Raw genomic sequence first — 23,517 nt, 5'->3', positions numbered from 1 at the left:
GTCCCGCCGGCGGCCCCGTCGCGGGCACCGTCCCTCCTGCCGAGGCGAGGGCGGCCCGAGGCCACGCGGGCCTCACCTGGCGCTGTCCCGCACCTTGCGGGAGGAGCGGCGCGGGAGGCGGGGCGAGCCGCCGGGCCTGGCCCGTTGCGCCGCCGCCGCCGCCGGGGGCCGGTCTCCCGCTGGGCGCGGGGGGGGGAGCCGAGGCGGCGGCCCCCGCCCGCCGTAACCGCTCCCCATCCCGCCCGCTGGTGCCGCCCCCAGCATGGCGACACGGTAGAGGAGCGGCTGCGCCGGGGCGACCGCCCCCTCCCGCCTCCTCGGCACGGGCACGGCGCGCCGCGGGTGAGCGAGCGGCCTCGGCGGCGCTGCTGCCGCCGGTGCCCCGCACAGGGCTCAGCGGCGGCGGACGAGGAGGAGGAGGAGGAGGAGGAGGATGGCGGTCGCAGCGGCGGCGGGCACAGCAGCGGCGGCGGGACCGAGCGGCCGCGCGGCGGGAGCCAGCACCGTCCCGAGCAGCTCATGGTGGCGCCCCAGACCCGCCAGCAGCGGCCGCGCCGGGGCCGCCAGCTGAGCCGGATCCCGGCGGGCGGCTCTCCCCTCTCCACACCGACCCACCGAGCGACCCGTCCCCCTCCCCCGACGCTCCCTCTCCCCCCTCCCCGGCGCGACCCGCGCCTCGGCTCGCCCCCGCCGGGGCCGGACTGCCACCACCCCCGGGCGCCGCGGGGAAGGCGGCGGCGAAGGGCACCGGGCAGCGCCAGGCGGCGGCGGGACCATGGGCGCGAAGCAGAGCAGCCCCACCGCCGCCAATGGCCGCACCCGGGCGTACTCGGGCGGGGATCTGCCTTCCTCGAGCAGCAGCAGCAGCGGCGGCGCTAACGGGACCGGCGGGCGCTCGGCAGGCGGCGGCGGGCGCTACTCGCACCTGGCGGCGGCGCCTCAAGCCGCTCCCGGCGGCGCGGCGGCCACGGCGGCCACGGCGGCCGGAGGAGCGGCGGCGGCGGGGAGTGCCGCGGGGTCGGCACCCCGGAGCAGGTCCTTAGGGGGGGCCACGGCCTCCGGGGCCCGGGCGGCGCAGTCCGCCTTCAACATCCCCCACAGCAGCGGCCCCTACGGCTCGCAGGACTCGGTCAGCAGCACCCCGGAGGAGGGCGGCCGGGAGCGGCCCGCGGGGGGCGGCGGCGGCTCCTCCGGCGGGCCCCGGCTGGTGATCGGCTCGCTGCCCGCGCACCTCTCGCCGCACCTGTTCGGAGGTAAGGGGCACTGCCGGGGCGGGAGGGTTTGGCTGCCTGGCCCGGCCCTGCGGGGCCAGGGTTGCGGGCGGTGGGATGAGGTGTGCCGGTTCTTTCCCCGGCTCCCAGGTGGGACGGATAGTGAATCATCACTCCAAGCTGGCGTCCCGGTTTGGAGACGGGGCTCTCGGCCGGTGTCTCCTATTGTTTGTAAGGAGAGCTGTGAACGGGGAGGTTAAAAATGAAACGAGCCCGGCGGCGGGGAGGAAGCGGAGCCTCTCCGGCCGGCGACTTTAGACTCTAATAGCTGTAATCAGTGCCTGTGTAAATACTCTTGCCTACTACTTACATAATTAGAATTTAATTGGATCATGTGTCTCCGCCGTTTATTCTAAAATCGGACCAAACCCCTCTTTAGGCACTGATTAATGTGTGGTTGATGCTTGTTCCTCTTTCTAAGTTCTCTGTTCAGAAAGTCGGTACAGAAAAAGAGAAGTTACAGTAAGTTTCTTTGTTGGTGCACCCTCTAAGAGGTGAGCAGAGGCGGCTAGCTGTCCGTGCCGCTGGAGGCCGGGCTTGCAGCACCGGCACCCTGTAGCCTTGAGGATGGGCACGTGTGCTCTTGAGGCAGGAGGAACTCTCGGCTACACTCTAAAATAACCAGGGAGCTGAGGCCCTTGGAGAAGCAAAGTAAACGCGGAGCACGTTGCAGGTTTTTTTGTCTGTCTTGCGCTACCGAGATTAATTGGGCTGCATAGGATGAGGGTTTTACTGCCTGTATTTTTTACCTTGAAGTTGGAAATCATCTTGTTCGTTGCCAGCTGCGTTAAGAGTTGTTGGCTCCCTTAAGTACTGTTCATGCTAAAGGCTGTTCATATAGGTCAAACAATGAGCAAATTTGTTTATTGGATGTATTCTTCAACTGACATTTTTAATACACACATATATATTTATATATATAAATATATGCAGCTATAAACTTAATACCCCAAAGCTTTTTTTTTTTAGGGGATAAAAGAAGAGGCTAATGTAAAATTTCTGCATTTCTTTATTCTTATTAATCCATTTCTGAATACCATTTGTAGGAGGTCGGCTTTCTCGTTTTCTGTGATTCACCCAGCTTTTAGCCAAAGCAGAGCTGTGTGCAGCCTGACCCTCGCAGGGTACACGAGGTTTCTGTCACATGGCCTGCTGCTTCTGGCTTGGTGACCTCAAGTCAGCATAGCTGTTACTTCCTATATCTAAAACTGCCTCGTCCCAGCAGTTGAACATTAACAAAACGCTGTCAAACCCTATTGTAGTAAAATAATATTTTCTTCTAAGAAAGAAAACATAACTATTCTCATAGTACCAAGCTGGTAGACAGGATTGCTTTGTTACAAGGATGCTCATTACGCCACCAAAGTACCTTGTTGGGGAAGAAGGTGCATGTGTTTCTTGTAGTGATGAAAGGATGTGCTATCATGGAGTATTGTACAGTTCGTGCTAAGCACAAAGGAATCATTAGAATGTGTAGCCAGTTGTTGCTCAAAGGTGAAATTTTTTTTCCTCTTCAGTGCTTAGACACTGTCCTGCAACTTGCTTTGGTGCCAGGAGGGAGTGGATTAAATGTAAACGAAGTGATGAGGGTTAATAACCTTGGAATCTGTATTCAGATGCAGGAAGGTCTCTTCAGAATAACTCTGAATGTGATCTTACTTTTCTGTGGCATGTACTTATTTTTTAATTGCTGTACTACACTGTATTTTTGTCCTTGGAGTGATGCAAAGCTTGTTGCTTTTACCAGTGCAGGAGGAGTGCCAGGAGGGGTACACTGTCTTCATGTACTCACTAATGAATAAGGACTGCCATATGTTAGGAGTATAACTGGCAAGTTTCAAGATATAGTAAGATTTTTAGTGAAGAAGCAAATAGATTCATAACTGTCTTGTGACTCCACAAAGACAGTGTGTCTTAATGGGATGAATAACTGCTTAATCATAATACTGCAACACCTGTGAAGAAGGCCTCACTTTAGGCATTATTCTTTCTTTCAATTTAAATATTTTGTGATGTTGATGATACATTACTCCACATCTCACTCAGTGTTGCCATCTTTTTCTAGTTGCATGCTTTTGTGTTTTCTTGATTCCTTGTAATAACTACATGGTTGGAAAAAGTAGCCCAACTGGAGATCATACATTAATAGCATCAGCATTCTGAAAAATAACTTGAAGCATTGTTTTTGTCCTGATGGTAACTAGCTCAAGCTTGTCTAGGTGTGGTATCTGGCATTTATCTTGTGTATCTTGAGCATGCTTGAAGTCCCCTCCCTTGTTTTGTAACTTGCAAATTAGCTGAATTATTTCTTTTTAACCTGAAAACTGCCAAAATTAATTGTGAGGATTAGCATAGCAATTCTGTGAAAATTAAAATAAAACAAGAAGAACAATAATACCTTCTGTAAGTTGAACCAAATCTCCGCCTATTTATGTTTTTAGGAGTACTGCTTGGCTTTGTCAGTCAGTGCCACATGGGTGTTGCATTTGTTAAATTACTGTAATTAATTTGCCATTAGTGAATTACACTCCATTGTCACTTTTACTGAGCTGTTTTGTATGCTGAAGTAATGTATAAATATTAACCCTCTGATGTAACATGCTTAAATCTATACTAAGCTTGTTACTGCACCATTTAAATGAGAATATAAAGGTTACGTTAATGTACTGGCGAGTATGTTCAGTGACTGCCTGTGTTCCTTTAGTAGGAGCTGTGGCAGTAACAGCCTTTCCTGGCTGTGAAGGTCTCCTGTTCCCATCTGACCTCAGGCTAAGGCACTTTTGTGAACAACATACAGTGGAGTAAATGCTGCTGTGTAGCCTGGTCTCATCTCAGGGGGAGTTCAGTTCACTCAACAATCGGTGCCTTGGTCTCACAAAAGTACATATATATGTGTGTGTGTTTAACTTTGTGCTGTGAGCATGCCTGAAGTAGGCTTAGGCCGTTAAGTAGAGTGAGACCCAAATTCCATAAGATCTTAGGGCACTCCCAGAGAGGCCAAACCTGTGCGTGACATTCAAGAGCTTTCTTGCAACACAGTGCCAAGTTCCAGCTTCCTTTAAGGTGATAACACTTATCGGGAGTTTTCACCAGTAGTTTCCCTGCTCTGTTCCTCAGTGAATGGGACTTCCCTTCTCCTCCAGCCCCAAAGTAAATATTCTTACCGTCTGTTATGTGTAGAAGAGTTGGCCCTGAGGAGGACCATGGGGCCAGATTCACATCAGTTTTTCCACTGTGTTTTTAGAGATTACATGCTCGTCAGCACTGCAGCAAAGCTACCACTGTAGTTACAATGTAGCTTGCTTTTGTCAGTGATGCAATTGGTTCAGCTAAAAATGGACTTTTGGGATGGCCTTTGCTTTGGATAACTGCTCATGTGTTACTTCCATCACTTAAAGTGTTGACAGCTCCTTAGAACCCTCTTCATGTTTATGTTCCTGTTTCTGGGTGGTCATAACTGGGAGAATTCTTGACAAAAACACCTAGTATGAGTATCCTTCTGGTGTTCAAATTTGGGAATGTTGTTGTAAGACAACAATCCTTTGAACTGTTTTTTCTTTTGTTCTGATTTGTCATTAAGAGTTTCTTAGGGAGAAATATATAAAAATTCAGCTGAAGATAGCAGAAACTCAAACATATTGAGTTTTTAAAATTTTTACATCAGTTCTTCTTTCAAAGTGATTGAGCAGAGACTGCTCAAATATTATACAGAATCTCAGTTTGTGTTGTATGTGGCCATATGCAATTTTAAATTATGTTTTTACAGATAGATTTTTAAATATATAGTGTTGTCAGATACAGCTGTTAACAGCCTTCATGCCTATGTCAAGATTGGGAATAATGATTTGGAGATAAGGTTGCATCTGTTCAACTCTATTAGGAGAAGGAAGTTTGTTATGTTCTTCTTAAGCCAAATAATGATCAGACTTCTTTTATTAAGTGCTCTACAGTACAGGATTTATCACTAGCTACTGAATGTACATAACGTGGGTCGAACCTTGTAGGTATATTATAGAAGCATCTATTTGTGATAATAGTACAAGTAGCATCTATTATAGTAGCATCTATTTGTGATAATAGTACAAGTAATGAATGAATTCATCATTCTATAAATGAAAGTTTATGAAACCCTCAGATTATAACCTAAATTCCTAGTTGGATTGTGGGAAGCAGATAATAGTAGAAGAATGATGTGAATTTTCAGAAGAGTTTTTTACATGTCTCTCAAACTGCCTAGAGGGCCGCATCTTGTTTTGTTTCCCATCAGATCTGTTTAGTTATAGGATACATTTGGATGTCTTTTTGAGGTTCAACTGTCTTTTGGTCACTTCTCTTCCTGTATGGCACAAGTACTATTGCTTTGAGAAATTATGACACTCTGAAACACTTCAGACCTAATGCTGCTCCCATTTTGCAAGCTAAAGGGCACTCTGAGGTCTTTACCCCCTGAATTGGGAGAAAGGTTGGGAAGTGTGCCTTGGAACAGGACTGTTGGGCTGGTAGGGGCAAGGAATAGAGATGTTCAACTATATCATTGAGTTGACTCCAAAGAACAGTCACTTTTGCAGTCTCTGAAGACATGGGGGATTTTGTAAACACATTAGCATCCCCTTTACCAAAACACAGATTGAAAAATCCATTGTGCTAGGAGAGCAGTCCAAGGGTAAGTCTATTGATAATGAGCTTTAGAAGGTCTGTTCTGACTGATGAGTTTGAAGAATCCAGTTCCTTTGCAGAGTCTCACTGTTCCAGTGTTTAGTTGGGCTGCTCTGTTCCTGTGTGCATTCAGTGGGCAATACACAGCTCCTGGTTTGGCAGCAAAGGTGTAAACCCTCCTTAGTCAAGGACAAGAAAAAGTAGCAAAAAGTCCAACACCACCAGCCACCTGCTCCAGCTCAATCAAGAAAGTGCTTGTAGTCTCAAATGTTAAGTGTTTGGACAAAGTGAGCTAAAAGAAGAACTGTTTGAGTCTTCTGATGGCACTCATGAAGTCTCTGGGAGTCAGCTTTCATTTCCTTCAGTTGGAAACAGGTCTCTGTGATGATGAGTAGCTTGGGGCAGTGAAGTAAAGGCTGAGATGAGTGATAGGGGATCTTTGAAAGGCTCTTTTTTTTTGAAGTGCTTTTATTTTTTCCTTTGTTCCCCTCTTCCTGCTTGGTCAGCAAAAGGCTTTAGGATAAGATAAATAATAAAAAATGGCAGCACTGCATTTGTGGGAGAAATGTAAATAGGGGAAACAGTCTAATTGTAATGGCATATATAAATATTTCTTTTGGCTATCAAGGTAGTGATAATACCTGATTGAACCTTTGCAGTGCCAGTTCAAACAAAGGCCTTCCTCTTATTTAATGTCTTCTGAATACCTATGCAAACCTGATATTCTGACAGTGTCTCTCCTCATGTTCTGTCATATAATTGCAGGCTAGTCTCCAACAACCTCCCAAGTAATTTCTTTGTCTCATAAAGAAAGCCTTTTGTCACTGCTAGAAGCTCAAAACTATTTTTAAAACACGTTGTCTATGCATCTGTTTGGGTAAGTTCTCCTCCTCTGTTCTTGCCAGCTGCTCATGGAAAACTTCATCATGGAAATGTTCTTGAATTGCTCTCTTAGCTTTGCAGGAAACTTTTAAGTTTTGAATAAAGTTGTGAAAATTTTGGGGTAGGTTTTCCTTGCTATTTGCGTGCAACCAATTTTATATTACTTTCAAGATTTTTCTGCAGTGTGTCTACTGCCCATTAATGGCTTAATTAGTTTCAGGAGAGGTGTATGGTCATTTCAACAGATTGTGTTCATTTACTGTGGTAATGGAGCATGTTGTTCTTGCAGATGTTTAACCCATGAAAAGAAAGTGAGAAATCCTTGAGTGCTCTGAGTTTCTATTTTGGAGCATCTTTAAAGACATGCATCTTTCCAATCAAAAGAAAGCAATTTGTGTAAAACTGCAACTACCTGAGTAAAACCAGAAATGCATATCTTAAACATCTAGGAGAGTGTTTTTGCTGTCTGATATCTAGATAGATATTTCCTAAACAAGTGCCTGTGTTCCCAAGACCACGTTTCCCTTGTAAATGATCATTGTGCCTTTCATGAGGATATCTCCATGTGCATCCAGAGGCTTTTGACCTCTGTTGTTTGGTAGGCTTCAAATCCCTGGTGCTTTAAAAATGGGAGGGCAAGCCATAGAATAAATGAGGCTGGTTCTGCCTTTCACTCAGGACATGCTTCTATTTTCTGCATGGAAATTGAATGGTACTGACCTGGGGAGATCAGGAAGCATGCAGGAAAATCTCCGAGGGCTCGAGGTGTCTGACTGCCTGCCAGACAGAACACACAAGAGTGCTGTGTGGGATTTCACTGTTACCCCTCTGTTGTCTTCAGGAGCTGACCTAGCTGGGTGTTTTCTTGCTAGTCTGCTCTGTCTCAAAATCAGACCACCACAGCCTGTGCACAGTCCCCAAAGGGTGGGTGTGCTGCATACCATCAGGGATATTTTTAGTTGGTTCTGTTTGCTGACTGACTTAGTGTGCTATAAATACAGAGTTCTCATCTGGCATGCACTTTGCGTGTCTTCTAGTAACTTATAATAAATTCACCTAAGAATAATGGCAAGGAGAAGCGAGCTGTTAGGATTTGTTTGGCTTTCCATACAAAGTGTCATTTATATAAAGCAATTATTTAGTAACATTTTAACTGTAAATGGCTTTTAAAACTAGTGGTATTCCAAAACACTTCCTAGTTGGGTTCTCATAATTAGTCCTTACGTCAGACTGATTTATACTGCGTTTTCGTTATGGTTTTGAAAGTTGAAGGTGGAGTTTTTAGGTATGGGAGGTTACTTGAGGATCTGGAATACTGTCAATACTAGTAAATTACAGGCTTTTTTATACCAGTGCTAGCATATTTCATAAGGGTTATTCTCTGGTAAAAAAATGAAACTTAGTTATGACTCTCCTGGAATTTCTTTCCCCTGAAGTACAGGTATATGTACAATTTCTTGAGTTGAAATATAGTTAGGGCACTTATAGGACTCAATGCAGAAAGGGAAGGATCCCATGTCGTATTAAAATACAGATGCATTTGACTTTGAGTGTTGAATTTGACACAAAATTGAAGGATGGGTTCTTCCTTAGTTGTACTGAGAATAACCTGAATGTAGTTGTTCTGTATTGCTAAAATAAAAACTGTCATAGCATGCACTAACAGATGTGAAGTTTTCAATATACAGCAAAAGTCTGCTCAGAGGTGCTTTCTGCAGATTGCCTGAACATATAAGCAGTGTTTTGAGAATCTTAATTTTCTTTATCATGAAATCCAGACCAATCTGATGATAGTCTTTCAGAAAACTTACAAACTAGATTGTCATGCTATGAAGAATCTTAGATAGTCCGCTGAAAAATTATGTTACTTTGAATCTTGATTTCCTGCAGCTATCAGAAGTTTTACTTACTGTAGAATGAAGAGTATCGCTCCTTTATTCTTCAGTGTGAACATGGATAAAAGTTCCAGTTTGGGAAAAAAGAATCTTGCTTCCCTTAAGAAAATGCTGTGGCCACTACCAGATAGATCAGAGCATCGTCAATTAAACAAATGTCAGAGGGACAATGGTGGACAATCTCCAGATCGTAAAGAACAACGACAGTAGTAAAATGTGGTTTTCTGTGGTCATTTAACTGCTTTGCTTTCACTGTGAGGCAGTTCTCTTTCTTTCCAGTGTCTTTACTACATCAGCAAGGATGACTGAAGTAGCCTAGATGCCAGACTTGAGAATTTGCTGTCCATTTCCTTGTGTCTGTCGTTTGGGAAGAATGAGTTTAAAATCACAGACCTGTATTCTGAATATTGAAAGTCATACTTTTCATGTGTATGAGTGGCTCAGGGCTCCTATAGTATCTTAGACTGGATAATGATGGTTCATCTTCAGAGCTGATTGTGATGAAGTTTTCTAAAAGGTGTGTGGCTGAGTTCAGGCGTGAGGTACCCAAAAACAGGGTTAGCTGCGCAACTTTCCTTCTGATTTTTCAGTGCTGTGATTTTTTTCAAACTCAGTTGTAGATTAGAGCTGGTTTATGAGTTTTAGGGTTTTTTCACTCTCTTAGCCATGTGGGTGTAGTTGTTAGAGGCAGTCAGATCAGTTTGGATAGATACTTGTTTTATTTTTATACTGGGAGTATTACTCAATGAATGGCAAGTAGGTGGGTTGCCTGAGTACAAAGCAGAGTAAAGATGACTTGTTTTTTTATCAGACCTCTAGCAATCTATTAACAAATTACAATTCCAAAATAATAAAGCATAATTGTAAAACTATTTCTCTATTTTTAAAGTGCTGTATAAAGAAATAAAATACCTGGTTTGCTCATGCAGCAGTGCCATAAAGCTGTTGCTGGCTGAAGAGAAATGATCTACTAAAACAGCACATGAATGAAAACAGCATGAAATTCACATATGGAAATGGACTGCATGCTATCAAAGAAACACTCTTTGAATATCTAATTCAGCTGTCCTAACATTTGCATACTAGATATCTAATATTAAAATACCAGATGACAAGTGCAGAGGCATTGCCTTGCTTTTTGAGGTCTGAAATACAGTTAAAATTAATTAAAGAGTAATGCATATTTGCTATAGCTCGGCTGTTGGATTGGTTTATATCCCAATGTGCCATATCTGTGCGTTTGTGTGTTTTTAAGTGATAACATTTTCAAAGACACATGATACTGAGCTTCTTCATAACTTCATAACCATAGATGTAAAAAAAATGAAGTGCTAAAAATGTTATTGAAATAAAATACAGTACTGAAATAGTTTCTGGTTTGGAGGAAATACAAATGCCATTGCTAGAATAATAAACCGTGTACCAAAATAAACTGGTTTTCATGCACTCGATCAGACTGAGATCCAGTGACAGCATAGAAATAGGGAGTGGAGGAAATGTTCCTTGGAAATGTGGGGCTAGTTTTGCTGCAAACAAAGGGATAAGAAAGCTAATGCAAATAATGTGTTTTATATTGTGCAAGGGCGGGAATGGATGATGTATTCAGCCCAGGTTATTCCCTTTGTGCCTCCACTTGGCCTCTGCAGTCACAAAGCACACAACTGTGTTCAGCTGATGAAGTCAGAGTACATTCGTTTGATGAAGCTCAAATGATGAACACATTTGGAGCTGGAGGGCAAAAGTTCCTCCTAGTGGGTTGAGCTGGTGCATGTGACTTCTCTAGAGGTGTGCAACCTTTTACATATAGTTAATGATTGTATGTTTTGCTTTAAAGCTTTGTTTACAAGAAATGTTTAAAAGCATTGTAAGCTTGGATCATGTAATTTCTTGACATTAAACCGTTTAATGTGTTGGGGAAATCCATTAATTTATGAAAAGTGAGCTGGAATTAAGCTCTCTGAAGAGAGCTTGGATTGACAGCAATGTTGAGATTGTTCCTATCCACACAGATTTATGTGGTCATGGAGTGGTTGTCAAAAGCATTCTAATTCTTAAATTCTGGTCATTGTTGATTCTCTTTTAGGGATTGGCTAGCCATTAAGCAAGTTGCAGGGAAAGGCTACCATGTTACAACAAATATAAGGCAAGGCATACTTAGCATTGATAAAACTATTCAGGGTATAATTTTTGCCAGGAGTTAAAAGAAATAGCAGAAATTAATGTTTATTATTCTAAAAGCAAGAACCACAACAAGGGTCCTTGAAATCTTTTGCTCTGATGCTTAAACAAACAAGTTAAAAGGGCAAATATTTAACAAGTTTTTATAAGAATTGTTTAGCCAGTGGTCAGAGCTACAGCTTGCCAATACCCTTGTATTTTTCAAAGTGCTGTAAAATACTTTATTAAGATGCACTTCTAGGGACTCCTGTTTTTTATCATTGTTCCATCATGGATTTGCACTATCTCTGGGCTGTTAAATGGCTGTGTCCCCTGGCAGCCTAAAAGTCTGTTAGCTGTTACATGCAAGCATTCTTTGAAATATGTTTAAAAACAAATGTTTGTATTCAACGTGTTGTTGGCCCAGCACTATTCACAAAGATGCAGAATTGAAATGAGTGAAGAATGTAAGCACCCCAGGAAATGTTAGCCTCAAAAGAAATCATCTGGCAAGGATGCCAAACCTGTAAGCAAGAGAGAAGGAAAGGTCTCTATGGAATGGTGGTGTTTGTTGTATTCTTACTTAGAGGGAATTGGGATGCAGGGATATGGATACTGAAACTGTTGTTTTCCAATCTCTCACACTATGGTCCTGTGACACTAAAGGTCTGTGTCACTTATCGAGAGCCTCTCCTTTTTTCTTCCTTTTCCCAGCCCTTTTGCTGTTTTCTGCGTGGATGAGTCATCTTACTTGCAACACCTTTATTAGCAACTGTAGTGCCATTGAAAACAAAAATAAATATGCAGAAATATTGACTTAGCTGAATCTTAAAAATACATTTAAAAAGAATATCAGTGTTTAAGTTTAGGGCTTGTTTCTTTTTTTTATTTTAAAGACATAATATAGGGTATTATATATAATTTGGATTTTAACTTCAACAGCCTAGTTTTATCTAGCAATTGTATATCAGTACTATTAATGGAGGAATAACACTGAAGAGAAACCTACTGAAATAGACAATTAGTTCTGTATCAAAGAGAAGAGGCCATTTTGATTAAATTATTTATTTTGGGGTATCTATTCATAGGTGTTTTCTTGAATTCAAATTTTTCTAACTTATGTTTCCCCAAACTTGAAAATTATGATGTAAATTTTGCTTTATGTTGGAACTGTTTTGAAGCACATATGAGTTAAAACTGATTAAACTTGTTCCCTCAAAGAGCTAACCATGTAAATAGGCTGTACATCTAGCACAAGGCAATATAGCCTGGAATTTAAATGTCAACATATTAAATTCTAATCCTATTGGTTTTCTGTTTATGCCTTAAGGATTTGTAAATATACAAAATTACACACTTGTAATTTGATTTCAGACATGTGAAATTTCAGATAGAAATAGGAAAGGAAGAAAAGCCTCAAGATAGGACCTTATTTTTCTTTTATTTTCCCTCCTGGTCTCTCTGACATACTAAGCTTCATGCTCCTTCAGGCAATGATGATAAATGTACTAGGTACAATGTGTTTAAGCTATTGGAACAGCTGAAACAGTTTGAGGACAGCTTTACTGCAGTCAGTGAGTCTTGCTCCTGCAGAACTTCTTGTTTGCTCACAAATCTACCTTGAAGGGCATAATCCCATTTGTCAGAAATTGTCATCTATAACTGACAAGGATTTCTTCCTCTGCTGAAGAGGAAGGAGCTCTTTCTGCAGTCTCAGTACTCGTGTTCTTAAATTGTTACATTTGTAGCCCTCTGCAGAAACTCATCAATTGCAAGTAAATTTTAATGGTGCTTTCCTGACCCTGCAAGTCAGTGAATCCCATGGCAATTGAACCCTCTGACTGAGGATTACAAATATCACCACATATACTTGTATGCAGAGACCTAAGTATAGAGGAAAGTTACTTTGCCAGCTATTTCAGTCAGTTGTTGTTATAAACAATACTTAAACATTGCTTTTTCCTTTCTCACTCTATGTTTTGAAAAATAATTAATTTAAAAATTTTCGTTATGATATTTAGGTTATGCATACAATAACCTAAACTTTATGCAAAAGAGCTTGTAAGGACAGGTTTAATTCTAATGAGTGATGTGTGGGCTGAAGTCTCTCTGATGTTCATAGGACGTGAGGAGACATTGGGGTTCCTACCAGCACTGGAATATGGGATCAGCTGAGTTTAACCCATTCCAAGCAGATTATTTTATTGTTTCTTAATTTCTTAGTGGAAAACCATCTAATTTCTCTGGTATTTTATTTTGACAACTAATTTTACTAATTTGTTGGAAAAATTCCTAATAAGCAAATTACTCCTAATGTTTTGCAACTGATTTCCCATTTTGAATGCAGAAATTTGCAATTGAGGCATTTTTTTAGCAGATAGTTCTTTTCTCATTACAATCATGAAAGGCTCTTTTTTTCCTTTCTAGTTGTACTTGACTCTTGCTGGCTATTAGCTACAATTTCAATGATGCATATAGCCTTGAAATGTAACTGAAAGGACATTTATTGCACTTAGTACCTCTCGATTTTTATTGCCTCTTACTTTGAATTAGGCTTGTAGAAAGCTCTAATTTGCTAGGTGTGTCTGACAAATAAGGACCAGGGTGGTAATGAAGAAGACAACATTTAACAATAAAGTAACTGTCTGTAAAAACATAGCTTGTTTGTTTCTGTCAGTGGCTGCCTGCCTAGTGAGATTCAGGAGGATTGATAAGAGAATTCATTGAAAACAGGCTTGTGTGTGGAGTTATCTGGTGTTACTGTTTGTGTTAGCTAGTAAACTTGAAGCTGCTGCTTCTTGTATAAACAAGAAAGCCAGCAGCAATTATTCTTTAACACTGAAAGCAGCTGTTTGGGCTGTAAAAAACCTGTTTCCATAACACAGATGAAAGTGCCATTGTGACTGTTTATACAAATTGGCACTTGTGCTGTATAAATAGAGGAGAATTTCAGGGTTTTTCTTACACTTGCACATACCTCATCATCCTGGTACACAAATTGAAGTTTTTATCTTTCTGCCTTTAAGCCATGAATCTCAGCCTAAGACTGAGTAAAAACTTAAAGGGCTTGATCCTGGCCCGGCTGCAGAAGACAGACCTCAGGTATTAATACGTTCGTGTCATTCTTGTGGTATTTGGCTAACTGCGCTTAATAACAGGATTACCAGAAGACTGGTAATCAGGATATAAATTGTTTGGGGTTAATAGGCGCTGTGTGGAGGCCAGGGAGAGTAGAAGGCATTGCCCCAGGCGGGTCCCTCCCGGGCAGGCCCGTTCAGCACCCGCGCCCTGGACAGCGCAGGCGGAGCCGCGGCCGCTCCCCTCGGGTGCTGCGGGACTGGGGGCTGCTGGAGCCCGCCGGGGAACCACAGCACAGGAGTGTACCTGCCCCTCAACCCACAGCATTATAGCTGGGCATGGGGGCTGCTGGAGCCCATTGGGGAAGCACAGCACACCGCAGGAGCTGTACCTGTCCCTCGGCCCACCGCGTTATAGCTGGGCCTGGGGGCTGCTGGAGCCTGCTGGGGAACCACAGCACAGGAGCTGTACCTGCCCCTCAGCCCACAGCGTTATAGCTGGGCATGGGGGCTCCTGGAACCTGCTGGGGAACCACAGCACAGGAGCTGTACCTGCCCTCGGTCCACAGTGTTGTAGCTGGGCCACACAATCCCATTGAAAATAGTAAGAGTTCCTGACAGAGCCTCATTTGCCCCAGTGCCCTGTAGTGCAGAAAGCAGCTTAGACAGCCTCGAGGGTAGACCGGGTACACCTCCCTGAAATGCTCTTAGTTGTTCTTTCCAAGTTTGACTCACTGGCCTGCAGTTATTATTTTTTTTATCTACTTGTTCACTTTTATCTTATAAAATAGGTTTCTTGTCACTGCTAAGCCATCAGCTTCCTTGTTCTTAGTTTCATCTCTGTTGTTTGTTTTTCACGTGGTTTAAGGACTTTCTGGACCTAGTTCTCATTTTCTGCTGAAAGTTTTATTAGGCTTGTGGTTTCAACTGGACTTCCCTGCTTGGTTCCTCACAGTATGTGGAAGTAGGAAAGAAAAAGCAAATTATGCAGATCCCTGCTGTTCTCACACTGTTTGATGGTCTGTGACACCAATGTTTTAAAAAGAGAAATGAAGTATTTGAACTTAACCTGGAGAAACCTCTGATATGTTTTGAGTTAGTATTAGAAAGATGCCTTGAGCAGTAGGAGGCTCACTGAAAGATTAACCTTTAGAAATAATATTAGTTTTTCTTGACAAGAAGATAAAATCTACAAGGTGGTATTATGAAATATTTGTTTTTGAAAAGGGATAGCTTTGTATTCAGTATTGCTGAGGTAACAAGACAAGATCTATCTTGTGTTTGGAAGAAAAAGAACAAAATGTGAATAATTAATTTCACTTAATGGCTTTCAAAGCCCAGATGGAAAACACAGTAATACTTTGATTCCTGTGTGAAAACAAGTTTTGTAAATACTTTTGTGACCTTTTTTCTTTCTTTTTACGACCCTGCTGCAGAGAGCTGTGTGGTTTGAATACTTTTTTAAAATACTGTTAAGTACAGTTTATTTAAGACAGTATGTGCTTTTTTTTCCCTACTTGCTGTCATCTTTTTAGCAGTCTTGCAGGATTTGCCTTAGGGGTGGAAATCTTTAATAAATATGAATTCCTTTTTATGCTGAAGACCTTTTGGTATACTGCTATATCATTTGAGCAGGTTCTATAAGAACATTGGCAGCTTTATTTGGTTTGCTACTAAACAAACAAAAAAGGAACCCACATGCATTTCTTGTACTCCCTAATGGAAGAGATAAGGTGAATTTCAAGAAGAAAAGAAATTAAACTTGTTTTGCTATTTCAATTGTTGGAGTGTATTTTCTAAATGTAAAATAGAAATCCATCACTAAACAAAATTAATACTAGAGTTTTATTAGTGTCTTGGAAAAGATGTGTTTCTAAATCACTTGTCCCTAAGTTATGGGTAGCTTTGCTTTGTTTAGGTTGGGTTAGGGTTAGGTTGTTTAGGTTGGCCCCCTGCCATATATCTGGGAACAGTGACAAGTTGTTGGGTGATTTCCAGGGCTGCATTCTACCTTTCAATGTTTTTTTTTTCCCCTCCTCTTAATCCTGCTTCATTTGAGACATGGTATATAACATGATTTTATTTATAAGTCCTGGGGTTTTATTGAAGTTGCATTCTGGAATTTCTTTCCCTGGTATTCTGATTTCTTACATTTGCTATAAGAACAGTTTTTCCCCCTGAATAGTTACAGAAACATAGAGAGATTGGACAGTGAATTAAATACTGTTTGTGTTTGCTTGCTTGGGGATGGAACCCACCATGTACATTTAGGTTAAATAAATTTCAAACCTTTTTTAACAGATTAGCCTGTGCAAGACAAGCTAGTAGTTTTATAAGAGTTTTCCTCTCCTTGATTAATTTTCAGTTTCTTTCTGTAAAACTGTCCCTGAGGGAATAGGAGTTGATAATACAAGTTGTCATAACTGGCACTTTAGAAGATGTTCTTGTATCTTTTGTAAATTGCTTGTGTACAAGCCATTAGCCTATGAAAAATAAGGCAGCTTTGTTGCTGTCCATATTAATACATTTGAGATCAGGATTTTTGTCTAAATTGGTTTTAAAGGCTCTGATTTGTGTTCGCGTGTTCTTGCCAGAATACTAATAGCTTAGAATGCTGTATTATTCTTTTAATATTTGGAACTCATTCCAGAAGCTCTTTTATTTTGTGGAAAGCACTGCCCCCAACTTCATGACAAACCTGGTCAGGCCAAGAACAATGGGGTACTGCAGGAGTTATAATCCCACCTGTGTTGTAGATTAGTAACACGGGGAATTGACACACATTTGGTGTTGTTTTTCTGAGGCTAGATCACCTGCTTCCCCTTGAAGCTGTCACTGTATGGCTCTAGAGTAACTAGGTGACAGTGTAACAAGATCAGTCTGTCTCAAGATTTAATGCAACCCATGTGAATTTTATTGCAGGTAGACACCTGGTAAATGAATTTTTATTTTTCTTCTGGAAGTTATTGTGTAGATGTTCAGTGCTGTGAACATCCTTCCTTAATTAAGATTTTAATTTGCACTGTTGTTTTTGAACATCTCTGATATCAATAAATACTGTCCTATTTACACAATACCGAAGTGGGCCAATTTTCTTGGTTTTGACTTCTACCCAAAAATGTATTCTCATGTATAAAAGAATTCTATTTTCATATATATGACATAACCCTTCCAACTGCATCTATTTTTTCCTCCTAGGCCAGCTTCTGGACAATTCTGATGCAGTTTTAACTAAGCACTAGTTTTACACCAGGAGCAGAATTTCAGTCTGTCCCACTATGTTCTGGGCAAAGTACCTGACAGAGAGTGTTGTACCAGTCTTCTGTTCACAGAACAAGTTCAGCATTCACTCATTTTGCAACCTGGAGCAGGAAAAACTCCCTGGAGGATTAGAGAGATGTTGGTTTTCTGTGGTGTGCCCTGCAGAGATATCTTCCAGACCAGAAACTGCTATTGTAGGTTGCAGGATTAATAGAATAAATTGTACAATGTCTGCACAGTTCTGGAAAGAAGAAACACAAGATTAATGGTTTAAATGGCATTTGCAGTGCCCAAAGCCAGGAATCATATTGAGTATTGCTACGTTTCAAGGGAAAAATCCAATAAAAATGGGTTTCCCTTAGTGGCACATCTCTTGGTTTACTGATCTCTGATTTGATACAACTGATGTAAAAGACAGGTATGGCAAGAGCTCCTCTGAGAGAAGAGTATGCTTTTGTGGTGACTGGCAGGAATGCCAGCTTCCCTTAGGAGCTTTTATTAAGTTTTCCCAAAAATGGTAGTTAAAGGCAAGTTTTAAAAAAAGTTACTTGATAAACCCACAAAGCCTGGAGGTAGAGGCTGTCCTTTACATGCCTATGACTTCTCAGAAGTCTTAAATACAGATAGAATTTGCTGTGGAAGAACTGGAAAAAGTCTGTCTTTTCACCAGAGCTTGTGACTTACACCTGGCTTAATCTCACTATTCTGTATGTGGCTGTACTGTGAAATTTATCACAGCTGCTCTTACACTAACCACTGTGAAGTGGACTTCTTGCCTTCTGAGGGCTTCTTCCACAATGAAAGGAGTGGATTTAAACTTGTGTCCATGTGGGAAACAGCTATTTTGACCCCTCCTAAAATCCAGAATAAGAAAGCCTTTTAGAAAACTGGAAACAGTTTTAAGTATGAGAGAATTATATTTCAAGACTGTCATGGGGATTTTATTTCATAAGACATTGAAAGTACATCTCCTGTCTACTGAAACAGGTACTAGTGCTCCTCTTAGATAAAGTAGAAAATTTAATTTGAAAAAGAAAAGTGCCTATAAATTATGTTAAGTGTTAGAATTAACAATGTGATAATTCAGTGCCTGAACACTTAACAGTGTGAAATCTTTCTTACTTGGGCAATGGTTTGATAAAGTAAAAGTGCCTTTTGAGAAATATTGTTTCCTTCACAGACTCTTTTGGAAAGTTACAAATTTCAACCTAGAATGGAAGGCTTCTATGGGAAAACCGATACAAATCTCTGTCTGTAATTAGTTTGACGTTTGGGTAGTAGTTGTCCTAAGTAGTCTGCCTCAGGGCTTTAGATGTCTAATGTGTGAGAGACACTAAAAAATAATTTATGAGTGCCTCTCTGAAGAGAATTAAATCCCAGGTGTTGGGTTATTTGATGTGTATTATGGAAGGTTTTTTTTTCTAAAAGTAAGTTGCTTGCTGGTAAAGTATGTGTACAGTACACATTTTGGGCACATCTTTCATTTGCTTGTCTCTTGTAGCATGGGGGTTTTTTTAACTGTTTGGAGTTATGTCATGGAAGGGTTTGTTCAGATGCCCCTTATTGGCCTTTCCCCTCTGGCTTCTGTTTTGATCTTCTTAATTTCCAAGTTGGCTAATACAGCAGAAAAGGAAGGTGAAGGGATGAACGTGTAAATAAGCTAGGAGTGCAGGCTCAAACTCAGGCATTTTTTATGCTGCAATCAAGAACTGTTCTAAAGAGCTTTTTAATTCTTTCAAAACATGAAATTTTTTTTCAATGAGCATTTTATTATTTATGTTTAAACTATGCAGTCACTGGATTTAGGGACCTGTGGTAGGGCCTGGCTAACTCATTAGGTAAGATGCTGGTTAAGAAGGCATTGCTACATAGAAGGCAGGGCAAATTTATGTCACTGATTTACTTTTTCCATGATCTCAATGTCATTGTGGCCAAATAGGCATTTTTATAAAAGCTGACAGCTAGGGACTTGGGAGACTTGTGTGACTTTCTGTGTAAGGCAGGGCTAGTTTCTTACTGCCTTTCTCAAGTATAAAATGGAGACATTGCTCCCATTGTAACCATTGCTTGTTCTTGGAGTGTAAGCTCTTTGGAGGAGAGACTAATACGTATTTGTGAACAAACATATTTTTAACACTTAGCATGCTGTGATTCTGATCTCATACAGACACTCCTGAAACAAGAATACTAACTGTGATTGCTCCTTAGTCACTCATAAGAAAGAGCAAACACAACAAAACAAAAAACACAAACCTCAACAACCTTTCTTTTTAAAGTAGAATTCATTAGCATGTTGCAATTTAATGCTATCTCAGTTTTCAAACTCAAGACAGTGTCTGCTTTTTTTTTTATGAGTATTGCTTATGTATATCAAAGGACAGGTCATGATTTTCTCTGAACACTGAAGAAAAACCCCATACCTCTTAAGCAGGTGTAAGTTCTTTTACCTTCAGTAACCTTATGGATGAGTAAAGCAATGAAAACATGTAACACCCTAAGTGAAAGGTGTAATTACATGAGTAAAAACATTTGAGTTACTGTGTCATTTTTTCAAACTGCTGAGAGGTCAAACTGTCATTCAATCTATTATTTCCAACTGCAGATCCCTGTTTAAATTTATTTAGTCTATGCTCTGTGTGTGTGTGTGTGTATGCATGCATATGTGCATCTTATTAGCATGATCTGGTTAATGTAAACAAGATGTTTCTCTTCTGCATGCAGATATTTAAAATGGGTAACTAACCAACTTTCTCAACAGTTTGACTGATAGACCAAGCAGCAGTTGTAAACAGCAAAAAAAAAAATAGGAAATGCTCAGTAGCATTCCTTACCAGGGATATTTAAATGAGAGTGATACAGAAAATAGGAACAGTTTGTTCAAATGGTGTTGTCTTAGCTATGAAGAAGCAAGAATTACATTTTCTGCCTTAGTTACTGTGGTAGCAGTGGTGTAACATATCATTTGAAAGTTTGGTTGGTTTGGGATTTATGGATGTTCTTAAAGATTTTGTAGAATATGTTATGCTTGCTATGTACTGTCAGAGGTGAAAGACTAAATATGGACAAATGTCTCATTGAGCTATTTGAAGCATGCAACTCAATAGCTTTTCTTCACTTTTTACTGACAATAAGTACTTGTGGGGGGTTATATCTTTTTGACTTCAGTTCTGTCTTTTTCTGAACTAATAATGCATCTTCTTTACTGTTCCTCACACTAGGCATTTTAGATGCTTTCTTCACAATGCTACATTCTCAAATGCTCTTAAAAGGTTCTGTCTTAGACATAGGAACTTTTGCAAAACTAGTGATTGCATTACATAGGTGTAATGCAGCATATTTTCCCAAAATTTGTATGCTGCTTATGTTAAACACTTAAATTATGTTAATAGTGAGGAATTTAATGGTCTCATTCCAGCGTATGCTTTTGAACTTAACATTTTGTTACCAACCCTTGGACATCTCTGTATTTTGTAATATTCTCTTTAATTATCTTAAATGTCTGGCTTATTATGATCCAACACCCTAGTCTGGCCAATAGTCCATACATTAAGGTAAATATTCTCCAAGTTGGAAGAATAAATGGGTCAATGTAGAGTGAACTTCTCTTAGCGTGAATTTTCCATTTAAAAACAAAAGGCTGCTTTATGATAAGCAGAGAATGTCCATGCTTTTAGATAAAAAATTAATCCTGAAAGAAAATTCCTTTGTTCTGACAATGAATGCTATTTTTAATCCAGACTTTTCTAATAAGTTCTGGTTTTTTTCATAAGCCATACTCCTACTCTGGAAAAAAATCAAGCCAAACAAAAACCATAAAAAATCATCCCCAAAACCCTGAACAACCTCCCCCCAGCAAATTCAAATAACCAACCAACCAGCCCGTCTTACTCAACTCTCACCAGTTTCAAGTGAATGAAAGTAAATGAGTGCATTAGTTAGATATTTCCCTGCTGAATTGATAAATGAGGTCATCTATGGAGGACTGCTATTGTGGAGAGATAAAGGGGGAAAATACAGTGTATAATGATACAGGAAAATCTGCTGTCGTGCTTAAGTAATAAAAATTATTGTTGTGTGATGAAAAAATAGATGAAAAGCACAAGAAAACAAGTATGCTTTGAAACCGTTGTTCCTGGCTTTCTTGAAACTGTAATAGGTAAAATTTTCCTGTTATACTGAGTAATAATGTAATAATAAGTACTTTTGGTATATAATTTAATGCTGCTGTCAAAAAATGAATCATTATTCTGTTCAGAATTAATATATAAATTCCTGGGAACATTCCACATAATAATTTAACATTTTACTTACATATATTCTTCCTTCCCAGATGTAATCTTTTTATTTTGTACTCTGACTTTTTTGTCATTGATTGGTTTTCCCCTTTTTTTTGTTTTTGTCACTGCTACCTCTATTTCTGCAGGAACAAGTAGGTTATTGGTAAGTATTTCGACTAAATCAGACTTTACAAAGTTTTGCCTTAGTGAGGACCTCTTTTTTTTTTTTTTACCCTCACTTACTTTGGTAAAAACTTTGTAGACAACAGACTAATTGTCTATAAATGCTGTGCTTTCTCAGGTCTCCATTATCGCCTTGTTTGTGTAGTAGAATAATAGTTCTCAGATTCTCCGAGAGACTTTGTCTTCTGCATGCTTTCAAGCAGCATCATTATCTGTGCTGTCTTCCAAGATGCTGCCTTCTCCTGGGGCTTGCTCCTTTGTTCCTGTCTGCTGCGTTTCAAGTGCAGTGTTTACTTTGTCTCTCCCATTTCTTTTTTTCGTGAGACCTCGTATGCATTTTGGCCAGTTTGCTCAGAAGACTTCTCTGCGTCCAACAAGATGCTCTGTTTCACGTGTTCGGTTTAGTCATCCTTGTCAACCATTATTCTGCCATTTTCACATCATTCCTCTTCCCTTTTAGCTATCATTAAATATATTCTCAGCATGGTATAGCCACCCTCTCCTCTCTTGTTATCGTGCTTCATGTAATTTTGATCAGATTTGTTGTGCTGTACAGTACAAGTTTTGAAGATATTTATGCCTGTGCATTTTGAAAAACTAGGGCTTGATTCTTCTGATCTTGGAGCAGCTCTTCCTATACTCCCTTTTCAATTATGTGGTTTCTAATGGAAAATTTTCTTTAACCCTGGTATGTTTTTGAATGTAGTATCTTTATTGACAATGTGAAGTAGGGCAGGGGAGTGTAGACAAACTGGTTCCCTGCACTTAAAAATTTGTAGTTGTCTCTTGCCAAATTATTCAGTTGCCCAAGCAGTGCCTTCTGACAACAGAACACTGTTGTCCTGTCTGTCTTCCTCCACTTGTGTTGTGAAATTATGAGTGGAAAGACCTTTTTCAGATGTTTGAGAAAAATGTTGCTCCAGGCAGTAAGAGAAAATTGAGGGAGTAGCAAAATTCAAGAAGAAAGAAAAAACTAAATGTATAGGTTCAGGAGAGACTGGGAATGAGAGAGAATTCTTCCTCTTTGAACTGAGGTCGGTGAGTTAAGAAGAAAAAAGCATTGGGAATATGGAGTATCTCTGAAGTGAGAGTTTTCAGGCATTTCATTTGCTTAAAAGTTTTCAGACTTCCAAGCTGGCCTGCAGTGGGTTGTTTGTCATCACAATTGAGCTAGACGAACGTCAGCAGGATGATCTTGGCTGCTGAGTGTAAATAAAATATATTTGTGCACTGAACCATTGATTGTGCTTTCTGGCTACTTGCTTTCTGAAGAAGGTAGTCAGGCTCAAAAATGTGTCCACCCTGGCTGAACTTCATATTCAGACAACATCTCAGCTCCACAATGTTTTCACCTGAGTGGCAAGTAGCTCCACTTGTGTAGAGAAGCCTCTGAAATGGTGATAGGCTTACTTTATTCCCATATTCCTTATGCTACCCTGTTGGTGAGGCTGGAGGGGGACCTTGCTCCTGTCTCTGCTTGCAAAAGATCTGATGATGGAGAGAGAAGAAAAGTGTATTTCCTTTCTTGTCCTTGAGTTGGATTTTGAAGGGAGTCATCACACCTCCATGAAAAAGAGAAGTGTGTTTCCTTGGGTTCTCTCCCCTTCACCCTCCCTTGGGAACGTACAATGGAAGTGAAAGATATTCCTCTGGGCAAAGTTTCATTGTTAAGGGGAGTTTTTGGTTGCTAGTTGAAAATGTGCTTCTCGAGCATTGTAAGCCAAAAGCTAAAATCTTCTGGGTTTAGGGTGTGGGTGGAGCCTTTTTTATATGAAAACCAAAGCTTGCTCCCAACCAAAGTTTATATTCACACTTGTCAGTCTTCAGCTACTTCAGATCCATTGAGAGACTTGTGGTA

The 23,517-nt window shown here is 40.7% G+C and overlaps 1 protein-coding gene across 1 annotated transcript in view; it reads left to right on the top strand.

Moving 5' to 3' along the window:
* Nucleotides 1–775: 775 nt before the first annotated feature.
* Nucleotides 776–23,517, top strand: part of ZNRF2 (zinc and ring finger 2) — a 53,465-nt gene continuing 30,723 nt past the window's right edge. The window contains exon 1 of the mRNA XM_054274231.1: nucleotides 776–1,253. Coding sequence (XP_054130206.1) covers nucleotides 776–1,253 — 478 coding nt within the window. The remainder of the gene's footprint in view (nucleotides 1,254–23,517) is intronic.

The sequence above is a fragment of the Melozone crissalis genome, unplaced genomic scaffold (genome assembly GCF_028551555.1).
Source record: "Melozone crissalis strain CALT ecotype California unplaced genomic scaffold, PUWL_Pcris_2 ptg000016l_1, whole genome shotgun sequence".
In the NCBI taxonomy this organism is placed as follows: domain Eukaryota; kingdom Metazoa; phylum Chordata; class Aves; order Passeriformes; family Passerellidae; genus Melozone; species Melozone crissalis.
Note: the sequence above shows the minus strand (reverse complement) of the source record. Positions and strands in the feature narration are given on the sequence as shown.